The 12,185-nt window shown below is 25.3% G+C and overlaps 4 protein-coding genes across 4 annotated transcripts; 2 read left to right on the top strand and 2 right to left on the bottom strand.

Moving 5' to 3' along the window:
• Positions 1–852: 852 nt before the first annotated feature.
• On the top strand, positions 853–1,776 carry PVVCY_1001840 (conserved Plasmodium protein, unknown function; the record flags this gene model as incomplete). Its single annotated transcript, XM_008625636.1, has 1 exon — positions 853–1,776. One exon carries the CDS (start codon positions 853–855, stop codon positions 1,774–1,776), a length of 924 nt encoding a protein of 307 aa, XP_008623858.1.
• Positions 1,777–2,731: 955 nt separating this feature from the next.
• Positions 2,732–5,349, top strand: PVVCY_1001830 (large subunit GTPase 1, putative; the record flags this gene model as incomplete). The annotated part of the gene is made up of 2 exons (XM_008625635.2): positions 2,732–5,170; positions 5,254–5,349. 2 exons carry the CDS (start codon positions 2,732–2,734, stop codon positions 5,347–5,349), a joined length of 2,535 nt encoding a protein of 844 aa, XP_008623857.2.
• Positions 5,350–5,359: 10 nt separating this feature from the next.
• On the bottom strand, positions 5,360–7,888 carry PVVCY_1001820 (conserved Plasmodium protein, unknown function; the record flags this gene model as incomplete). Its single annotated transcript, XM_037634446.1, has 4 exons — positions 5,360–5,424; positions 5,513–5,705; positions 5,827–7,199; positions 7,339–7,888. 4 exons carry the CDS (start codon positions 7,886–7,888, stop codon positions 5,360–5,362), a joined length of 2,181 nt encoding a protein of 726 aa, XP_037490543.1.
• A 1,877-nt stretch (positions 7,889–9,765) lies between these two features.
• Positions 9,766–11,709, bottom strand: PVVCY_1001810 (mitogen-activated protein kinase 1, putative; the record flags this gene model as incomplete). The annotated part of the gene is made up of 1 exon (XM_037634445.1): positions 9,766–11,709. The coding sequence occupies one exon, from the start codon at positions 11,707–11,709 to the stop codon at positions 9,766–9,768; it is 1,944 nt and encodes a 647-aa protein (XP_037490542.1).
• Positions 11,710–12,185: the final 476 nt, after the last annotated feature.

Raw genomic sequence — 12,185 nt, 5'->3', positions numbered from 1 at the left:
AAAAAAAATATAAATAAATAAATAAAAAAATAGTAGATGGCATAACAAAATATGGAAGCAAAACTCTTTTTTTTATCCTTAACGGATCTTTAGAATTCATAAAATTTCAAACAAATCCCGAAGGAGAAATAATTACAGCAATATGGTGTAATGCATAAATGATAAATAAAAAAAATATAGAAATTTTATAAAAATATTATAAATTATTAAAATATAAATTAAAAAAAAAAGAAACAATTATTTTGGTTTTACATTCTATATATATTTCATTTTTTTCCCCTTTAAAAATGATGTGCCTTAAATAGTATGTTGATACTATGCATATGCGTCAATCCTTTATCCTAATTTTCAAATGCTTTTTTGTTTCAAGTAAAACATTTAAAGCCTTTTCCTATACCTATGCTTACACAGTTCGTTTTGACCCAGTTAGAAAAAAGTGAAAAAGTGAAAAAACTTGATAAGAATGAAAAGCTGCCTCACGCACACAATAGCGCGAGTGAAAGTGGGGGGAAAAGACGAACCCCCAAATCAAGTGCATTCATTAATACATTTAGCATAATGTATTGAAAAATGTAGCATAATTTTTTGACAATGCATTTATTGTAAGCTTAGAAATGTTAAAATAAACCATGTATATGTCTATATTTTTAATATTTATCTATAGCATTAATATGCACAAAATTGTCAAAATCTAGGCACTATTCGTGTGTAAAAATAATGTGATATTCTTTATTATATATTATGTAAGTCTATATTATTCTCTTCTACTTCTTCTACTTTTATTTCAACTTCTATTTCAATTTTTAAGTCGAGTAAAGCACATTTCATTTGTCATAGAAATACACGAGCAAGATGCATCAAGACTATAAAGTAAGTTGTAGCGATATAAAAATTACAAAACATGATGAAGGGATCGAAAATTTATGTGATATTACTAGTAAGGTAAAAGAAAGTGAATGCTTAATATATGAAAATAATGATCCACAAAAAATGGCTAAATCATATTTAGACAAATATCTTGTAGATATAAATAATTATCAAAATAATCCAAACTGTAAAATAAATCCCAAATTATATCTAGATAATACAAAAGAAATAAAAAATTTTATTATTAAGGAAAAAATATGTGTCAATACATATTATCAATATATAGATGTATATAAAAATTTAAATTCTAAGTCTGAAGAAATAAAAAATGAGAAACCAGTTACAACAAATGAGCAAGTATTAAACGATATGGCAAATAATCAAAATGTAAATATTCCACTCTCTAGTAAACAAAATTATAATTCAAAATATAACATAATTAATATGAAATATATAATGCCAAAGATTGTAAATACTCAAATTCCTGTTATTGTAAAAAAAAAAGTATATCCAGAAATAGAAACAACTAATGAAGAAATCGAAATTGAAGTGGAAAAATATGTACCTCATATAATTCCTGTCAATGTTTATGTCCCTCGATATTTTTCATTATCTGCTTTAGAAGGAGAAGAAGTTCAAGTTGAAGTCAAAGAGATTGAATTGACAGAAGAACAAGAAGAAAATATTATTAAAGAATTAAATCCACATTTAGAGGATATAAAAATGTTTAATGAAGAACAAACTAAAAAAATAAAACAAACTTTAAATATATCAAAATTAAAAGCAGACAAATTTAAAATAAAACAACCTGAACATGAACTTATTGTTTATTATGATGATGGTACTAGCCAATCTTTCGATTTTGAAATGTTTGAAAAGTTCAGAGAAATATCTCTCAAGGGGTTGTAACAAAATCGAGCTTTATATAATACTCATTACTTTAGTATTTACATAATTTTTCATTTATGTTTTTGTTTTGAAAAGTATTTTTTTTTAAGTCTATCATTCTTAATTTTTTTACCTTAAAGGTTGTAAAATAATATTTTTATTTTTTTTATGTGTGTTGGTTTATTAATTTAAATTATTTTTAAAAAACATTTTTTTTGTCATTTTAAATTTTATTAATTAGTTTGGCTTACTATGACTTTATGCTAGTCCATGGTTGTGTATAAAATGGGATTTAAAAAAAAAAAAAAAATTATAAATAAAGGATATCCCATTTTATGCATGAAAATGTTTTGAAAAAATTGCTTATCTTCAAAATAATCTTTAACTATTTTTGCTACAAATGTAGAATAATAAAATAGTAAAGAAAAATACAATAAATATATTAATTACTAAAAATAAAAAAATTAAAACAATTTTTTCAATTCAATCACGTGGTTATTCCAAGTATCAAATAAAAAAAAATGTATGCATTAAAAATTATCCAATAAATATATAAAAAAAAATAATTTCCATCCTTTTCAACCTTTTCATCATTTTTTATTACTATCAGTGTTATACAATTATGAAAAATTGTCCGAGTTTAAATAATAAATGAATAGTTTTTTTGTGAAAAGGGTGAAAAAAGCAAGTGATAAATAGGTATGTTGTATGTATATATATATATATATATATTTTTTTAATTGTAAAAATACATAGTTATGCAAATATTTCATGGCTATTCCTGTATAACATGCATTGATTTTGTTACTCATTAAAATAGTTTCACCAAAATTGGAAAGCAAAAGGAGGAAGTTTTGTTTTTTTTATTTTCCCCTCCTTTCTTGTTGTATCCGCATTTTAATAAAGAAAATACATAAGTACGTAATTATATAACAAGGAATCGAAACAGTGTTGACATTTTTGATAGTTAAACAAGATGGCGGGTAATTCAAAAAAAGGTAAACCTAAGAAGCAAAAGGATTGTATGGGAAGAAGTTTAATGCATAATAAATTAAAACAAAAAGAAAAATCAGATCTTATATTATATTCTAAAATTGGATATGAAAATGAAGGAAATAAAAATGTAAGTAAACAAATATCAGTTTTAAATAAAAGCTCGATCGATGATTATTTAGATAACCAACTAGCCATTAGTAATGTCCAAGTTAGTAAAGTATTTATACAAAAAAATGAAATTAAAGAAAAAAAAAATCCTAAACCTCAAAGTGATAAATATCGATGTAATGCTCAAAATATTGTTCTGCCTATACCTGGTAGACCAATCTTTTTAAATAATGATGAAAAACTAAATATAAATTTGAAAAAAAAAGTTGATATAAAAAAAAGAAAAACAAAAAGAGATATTAAACATATTACATTTTTAATGAAAGGAAAACATTTAATGCCACTAAATGGAAAAACTTCTCATGTCGAACATAAACCCAAACCACGTGTAGATCCAGAGACACCCACCAATTCCAACCAACCACAACCTGATCAGCAACCTGCAGAAGAACCAGGTAATGATCCTGGTGAGGAGGAAGAGGTGGATGTGATAGATAATGATGGTGAGGAGGAAGAGGTGGGCGAGGTAGATAATGATGGTGAGGAGGACGAGGTAGATAATGTTGGTGAGGAGGACGAGACAGAGAAAGATGGGGAATACAAGCTAAAGTATATGAGGGAATATGAAAAGCTGCGTAAAAAATATGAAAAGGAAGTGGTAAAAAGTGAATTAAATAAAAATAAAATAGAACGATATGAATTAGAGTATTTTATAGATTGGAGAAGATTGTTAAGTCAAGTAGAAGAAATAGAAGGATATATTGTAACACCATATGAAAAAAATATAGAATATTGGAAACAATTATGGAGAGTTATAGAAAAAAGTCATATTTTATTTTATATTATAGATGCAAGAAATCCTTTATTTTTTTATTCTAAAGGATTAGAGGTATATACAAAAAAAGTTGATAAAAGAAAAGAATTTATTGTAATTTTAAATAAATCCGATTTTTTAACTTATGAAGAAAGGAAAGTATGGGCTAAATATTTTGAGGAAAGAAAAATACAATTTATTTTTTTTTCGGCTTTAAGAGAGTTATATCATCAAAATCAAATAGTTATTAAAGATTTGCCATTTTTAAATTGGCATACAAATAGTTCAATTAATAATCAGCTCAATTCAAATGTAAATAATGAAAAAAAAAATGAAATGCTTTACGACAAATCACCAAAGCGCTCAAATAAAAATTCGGACACTCCAAGGAGAAGCGATGAATCAGGCAATGAAGTGAGTAACAAAAGAAGTAGTGAAAGAGGTAGAGAAGCAAGTAGTGAAAGAGGTAGAGAAAGAAGCAGTGAAAGAGGTAGAGAAAGAAGTAGTGAAAGAGGTAGAGAAAGAAGCAGTGGAAGAGGCAGAGAAAGAAGTAGTGAAAGAGGCAGAGAAAGAAGTAGTGAAAGAGATAAAGAAACAAATAGTGAGGCAGATAGTGAAGTAAAGCGCGAGGACAACGAAATGGAAGTAAAACATGATGAAAAGGAAATGGAAGTAAAACATGATGAAAAGGAAATGGAGGGAAAACATGATGAAAACGTAAAGGTAGTAAATACCGGTTATGGAAATTTAAGTTATGAAGAAAAAAAAAACACAAATACAGATATATTAAGTGTAAATGATTTAATAAATTTAATTAAAAAAATAAAAAATAAAATAAAAAATGTATATGAAGAAATAGAAAAAGAAACATATGATACACCAAAGTTAGTGGTTGGTTTTATTGGATTTCCTAATGTAGGAAAAAGTTCAGTAATTAATTCAATCGTTGGAGAAAAAAAAGTAGGTGTTAGTAGGCAACCAGGAAAAACTAAACATTTTCAAACAATATCATTAAATCATTATAATTTTATATTATGTGATTGTCCTGGTATTATATTTCCTTCAATTGTTTTTAATAAACATGATTTAATAATTAATGGTGTTTTTTCTATTGATCATTATAAAGGAGAATATACTGATGTTGTTCAGATCCTTTGTAATATAATTCCTGACCAGCTATGTCAAAGATACAAAATAAAAAATTCACTTATTCGTTCTATTCAATTAAATCAAACTTCAACATATAAATACATGAATGCTCGTGATTTTTTACGTGAGCTTTGTATTCATAGAAAATATATATCTGGTGGTAAAGGTGGAATACTAAATTTTAATTTTGCTACTCGATTAATTGTACGAGATTTTGTAACTGGAAAACTTCTTTACAATTTTATGCCAAATTATTTGGAAAAATATTCTTATATTTATAACAAAGAAATGCTATCTCATGCCAACACTCCGGATCCCATACCGGATATTGACAGCGGACTTTCCAAGGTATGCCCTAAACCCTGAACCCTCATTTTTTCCCATTTTGTTTTGTATTCTTTTCATTTTTTTTCACTTTCCCCCCTATTTAGGAATCGAACCAGTCTGAGGACGTCCTGATCACTAAGCGGCAATTTCGGTACATGAAGAAGCGGGCGATGAAAGGAAAAAACACGATAAAAATATGACGAGATTGGCTTATTCGGACCCACTTCTTATCATAACTTTGAGCCAATCCATTTTATTATTAAATTGCCAAGAAGCTAAGCAGAAATGTGAAAAGGAAAACAAGATAACTAAAATAGTTACATGTTTCTCCACTATAAGTATTATAATAGGACATGCTAGTACCCCCTGGATAATAATTATTATTATTATTATATGCTGGCAAGGATGAAAGTACAGATGCACCAGATATATATGGAAATTGTGAAGCATTTGGTGGTTTTCCTCCTGTTGAACCTGACTCGTTTGGTTTGTTTTGAGTTTGACTTACTCCAGCATCCTTACCTTGCTCGTGGTCATTTTTTTTTGTACAATAAACCTATGAAAATGTGAAATTGTAAAAGTGTAACATTATGATTTATTTGAATAGATACATGAACTTTTTGTTTATATTTTGAGTGTCTTTTTTTTTTTTTTTTTTTTCGAAACTCATAACTTACCTGTACACATGAATTAAATATTATATCATTACAATTATGACAAGTTAAAATGGTTTCAAATCCAGATCTAAAAAAATTAAGAGGTTCATCTTCAATGTACTTTATTTTAACAGGAACTTTCAAAGTAACTTCAACAAGTGATTTTTTTTTAAACATTTTTCCTTCCCATTTTATTGAATTTTTACAAGATTTAACTATGATACTATTAAAAAATGCTTCTATATGTAATTTTTGTTTTGGGGGAAGAATTTTATTTTTTATTTTGCTAAAAAATGCTTTTATTTTTGATTTTTTTTTGTCACTTTTTGAAATTAAACTTTTATTATTTTTTTTATTTTCTTTTGATTCATTATCATCATTTTCATCATTTTCTTCATCATATTTTTTATTCGAATATTTATCATCATCTTCATCTTCATCATGGTTTTTATTTTTTTTTGAGTGATACTTATTTTTTTTCTTCTTCCATGAAAATAAACTAAAACGTCTTTTTTTTTTGCCATCATCTTCATTATCATCATCTGATGAAGAGTCATAATCGTCATCTGATTTTTTTCTATAAATTTTAGAAAATAAAGATTTAAAAAATCCACTTTTAGATTTATAATAATCTCCCATTGAATCACCATCTGAATCATCTCCATACTGTCTTTGATAAAAATTATATTTTTCTACATTTTTAATGATTGGATTATTTAGGCTTATCTTATTTATTTTGTTTGTCTCTTTTTCATTAAAGTTGTACGAATTTTTAGACAATTTTTTTTGCATGTCTTTATAAGTAAAACCTTGTTCACCATATTTAAATGATTGAGTAATGTTTGAATTATTATTATTTCCAAAATTTTGAATTTCTAAATAGGAATAATTATTTGATTTTTTTTTGTTACTTCCATAATCATCTTCATCATCACTATCATTTTCAGTTTCATCATCTGTTGAGTCTTCATCATTTTTTTGTTTTTCATTTTTACTATGATTTGATTTACTACCTGTTTTGGAGCTTAAAATACTTTGCTTACTTATGTCAACATATATATCCTTTTTATCCTTAACAATTTGTAGCAATAATTTAATATATATAGTTACTATCCCATCTTTTGAAACACCACAATTATTTAATTTACTTTTTAAATATTCTTCATATTTATTTATATTTATTTTCAATCTTTTATATACAATTTTTTCTGGTTTTTTATTTTTTTTAAGTAAAAAAGAATAATCATTAGTAGAGTAAGGTGTAAATCCATTGTTTTTTACAAAAGGATTTAATACATTCAATTGGCTATGCTTGTTATTACTGTGTTTATGTTTTGTCTTTTCAACAAACTCTACCCCATTTTTATTCAAACTTTGATAAGAGTTTACATTTTCTTGTTTTTCAAAAAATGCAACATCATCATCTTCATCATCACTATTTTTTTTCTTCTCATCCTTCTCATCATCATCAGATTCATTATCGTCGTCATCATTTTTTTTTTTTTTTTTTTTTTTTTTTTTCACTTTCTTTACCTTCGTCATCATTTTCATCCTGCTTCTCTGAATTATCATCACCCCCCTTTTTTGTATCACCATTTTCATTATCTTCTTTTTTTTTGCTCGATTTATTTAAAGGTATTTTGAACTTATCATAGGGTGTCACTGTATATTCTTCAAGTAATGCCTCATATAAATTTTGATATCCTTCAAGATTGGAATAAAAACATATATTCGAATTTTTTGCATGAGTTTTTTTACATTTTTTACAAATAAATCCGTCTAAACAATCATCATGATTGTTATTTTTGTTGTCATTATTTTTTATAATATCTTTATATGAAGAGCATCCTGCTGCTTCACATGTATGTTTATTTGGTTTTTTATGACCATTTCCATTTAAAATAGGGTGAGTTATATTTCCATTTGTTAGGGGTGGCACTATTTTATTATATAATTGGTTTGGTATATTTTGAGGCAAGGTATATGGTGATAACGTGTTTTGAATATGCTTGTTTGAATTGACAAAGCTCGTGTATAAATATGTAAGTAATATTAGCGGTCGTATTTTAAAGCGCAAAATCATCGTTATTACAAATAAAGCAATAAAAATAGAAAATAACAATATATACCGTTAAGAAATAGTTGTATTTTTCAAAAAAAACGGGTTCTACCTATTAAAGAAATAGTTACAATACTTTTTCATTCCATCGTATTGTATATAAAATACTATTTTATGCACAAAAAAAAAGTTAAAAAATTTTTTTTGCAACTTAAACAGTATAGAGGTAAAGAATAAACGGGTATATGCACATGTCTGGTTGTGAATTAATTTAAAATGTTCGTTTTTCTCTCTAAATATTTAAAATCTATGTTGAATTCTAATTTAGTTGTTACACATTTTTGCATTATACATAATAAATATTAATAATAAAAACATTTGAAAAATAAATCAACATATATATGACAAAGTCTAAAGCGGAAGCAAAGTAAAAGAGGGAATACAATAAATTCGTTCCTCAAACGGTGGATAAAAAAATAGGTATATTAAATAGGCATATAGTATAAATGCATAATGCATCAATCAAATATAATATGGAAAAAATTGAAAAAAAATATTTAAACTGTATTATTATTTAGTATGATGTACCAAAAGGTATAACAATTGTAAGTGCATAATTGGTGCACATAAATATAAAAGTATAAAAATAAGACGTTGTTCATTTTTTTTTATCCTTTTATATTTATACAGTTTCCATACTATGCTATCATTTATATCTTTAAGAGAAAAACTGTATCATCAAATTGTTTCATTAATTTGCTAACTAAAAGTTGACATAAACAAATTATTTGTACATATCGACAATAAAACCATTTCAAACGTATTCTAATTTATTATATTTTAATACAATTTTCATGCACAGGAGATATAAACATCTGTCTTTCCCAACTACAGATCCATTTAAAATAAACAATGGACAAAAACAAAAAGGTAAAAAGATATAAGAGTGTGTATGTGGTCATATTATTTGGTTTATGATAAAGTGAGATTACAAAATTTTATAATATTATTATTAGGAAAAATAATTAATTTAGTTATTCATATAAGTCTAGCAAAGATAAACATATATACACACGTAATTATATGTACATTGCACCAAAAAATTTTATAGGGATATTAAAAAATATATAACAATACACATATATCACATCCATAGAATATAAAAAAAAAACAAAAACAACGGAATAAAATCATATAACAAAAAAATTATATGAAATAAATATCATTAATTAAAACATAAAAATGGATTACTTTATTATAAATGCGATATATATGTTGAGAAATTGAACTTTTATGAGCAAAAAATAATAAAAATTTAAGCAAGATATAATAAAATTGAATTATAATAAAAAAAAATAAATATTTGATCCTTATTTCATGACTAATTTATTTGTAAAAGGTTTTGAATATTCTCATGAATTATTTTATTTTTTATTCCCCTTATATATCATTTCATTCGGTATAATAAAAAAATGTAAAAAAAATAATAATAGCAATAATAATAGAAATAATGATATAAATAATGATAGAAATAATGATAGAAATAATGATAGAAATAATGATAGAAATAATGATAGAAATAATGATATAAATAATGATAGAAATAATGATAGAAATAATGATAGAAATAATGATAGAAATAATGATAGCAATAATGATACCAATAATAGGGTAAACGGAATGAGATTAATCATTTTCTCTTTGAAACTTGACAAAAAAAAATGTACCAACTTTATTTTTAATATCATTCTACAGATATTTATATTTTCTGAACAGAATGTCTGAGCCCATATCTACTGTTATTCCCACTTTATAAATATGACTTCATTTTTTACATTCATTTATTTTTATATCATATCCTAAAAATCTGTTTATGATATATGTCTATGTTCAACGGATTGTCAATATTTTTTCTTTTGTTTATATAAATAATGTTTACTAAAATCTTGTCCATTGTTATAATTATGTATAGACATTGTATTTCGACATTGAGATTCAATGTTCGGATTGATCACATTTTTATAATAGTCATTTTGCTCAACCCTTTCATTTATATCATCGTTATTTTCACCTGTATGTTCGTAGTAGTGCTTTTCATTTTTGACATGCACATAACTTTTGTTATGCAAATATTCTGATTTATCGTGTACATAACTTTTGTTATGCAAATATTCTGATTTATCGTGTACATAACTTTTGTTATGCAAATATTCTGATTTATCGTGTACATAACTTTTGTTGTATGCGGCCTCTGGTTTGTCACAGTATAGCGCATCTTTTTTTCCAGGATTTTTTTCGCCATTTTTTGTGCTTACCGTTTTTTGCTTCGATTTTATTTTATTTTTCAATTTTTTTTTGGTATTACTTCCCTTTTCCTTATTCCCTTGAGGTCCACACACATCTGCTTTCTTTTCCACAGAATAGTGTAAATTGTTTTCTCTACAATTGGGTTCACCCTTATGATGTGTCTCTATGTTTGTATTTGGTGAATTAGATATAAAATGCCGTTTTTTTTTTCCTCTATTTTTTTTTGAATCCATTTTATGTATATCATAATTATCCCCCTTTTGAGTTGCATATTCAACTTGTTCAGCATCTCTTTGTGCACCTATTTGTGGATCTGTTTTTATATCATTACTTACTTGCGATTCTAACATGTTTTCTTTTATTGATTCATTTTTTGAATTACTAATTTGGGCATTTGTATAATGCTCTCTATGAATAGACATTTTTTTCTTTTTTAAAATATTATAATATACAATATTTCGATAAAAATCAACTCGATATTTTGTACTATCATCAACAGGTATTGTAATAATATGTTTGCAAACTGGTTCCTCTATTAAATTGTGAAAGTTTTCTACATATTTATGTTTTAAAGCCATTTCTGCTGTTATTCTTTTTGTTGGATTAAATTGTAATAGTTGTTCAAGTAGATCGATTGAATCTTGGGATGCTTTATGAAAAATTTCTGAAAATTTTTTTTTTTTTTTTCCAGTATCAGCAAAAGAAGATATAATAGTTTCAGCATATGGTGATTTTATATCCTCAATATCTTGTTTATTTGGTTTTCCAACTATTTCAATAATTTTTTCGAGCTGATTCATAGTTGAATTACCTCTAAATAATGGTTTTCCTAATAATAATTCAGCCATAATGCACCCAAGCGACCACATGTCGACACCTTCTGTATAATTTGTACTTCCTAATAAAATATCAGGGGCTCTATACCATCGTGTTGCTACATAATCTGTTAAAACAGGTATTTTATTTTCATTAACTTCTGTTGATATACTTCGAGCTAATCCAAAATCACATATTTTTAAATGGCATTCCGAATTTAATAATATATTTGATGGCTTAATATCTCTATGTAATAATAAACCTGAATGCATATATTTTAAAGCTCGTAATAATTGATATATTATATATTTTTTATGAATTTCTTCTAATATATCTGCTCTTATAACTTCATGTAAATCTGTTTCCATATATTCAAAAACCAAATAAATGTCTTGATCATTTTTTGCTCTCATTACATCCAATAATTTAATTATATTATCATGTCCATTTAATTGATGTAAAAACATTATTTCTCTAAATGTTCTTTGAGCATCTGTAGAATTTTGAAATGCCCCAAATATTTTTTTTACTGCTACAATTTTTCTAGATTTTTTACACCGTGCTTTAAATACTATACCATATGCTCCCTTTCCAATCTTTTTTATTATATCATATTTTTTTAAAACATGCTCATCAATATTATCTGTTTCATTTTTATTTGATTTGCTATGTAACAGTTTAGACACATTTTTTTGGCCTTTCTTCTGCTTCTCTCTCTCCATTTTTTTTTCGTTCAAAAAATTAAGAAAAAAATAATAGCATAAAAATTAAAAACAAAAAATGGTAATCCTCTTCTAACTCTTAACATACAATTTGGTGATAAAAAAGGAAATCATATTTCAAAAATATAATAAAATAAAACGCATAAAAATAAAACCAAACATGGTATGATCATTTAAATCCACACACACATATATATATAACCCACTTTTCTATGATCAGTTCAAAAAAATACTATAATAAATATAAGTACAAAAATTTTATATGTATACACCTTTGTACATAAATAGTTGTGCACTTTGTGTATATAATATGTCTCAGGAAATGTGAAAAAAAAAAAAATGTTTTTTTGAATATTTATTTTTCGGTAGAAATAAAGTGAGAAATATAGGATATCTTTAGTTGTGAAAAAATTTTATCATTTCTTTTGACAAAATGTGTAGAAAATTTAATTCGGATGGAGAAGAAATAATATAGG

Source organism: Plasmodium vinckei (assembly GCF_900681995.1).
Source record: "Plasmodium vinckei vinckei genome assembly, chromosome: PVVCY_10".
In the NCBI taxonomy this organism is placed as follows: domain Eukaryota; phylum Apicomplexa; class Aconoidasida; order Haemosporida; family Plasmodiidae; genus Plasmodium; species Plasmodium vinckei.
This window is presented reverse-complemented; position numbering and strand designations above follow the sequence as displayed.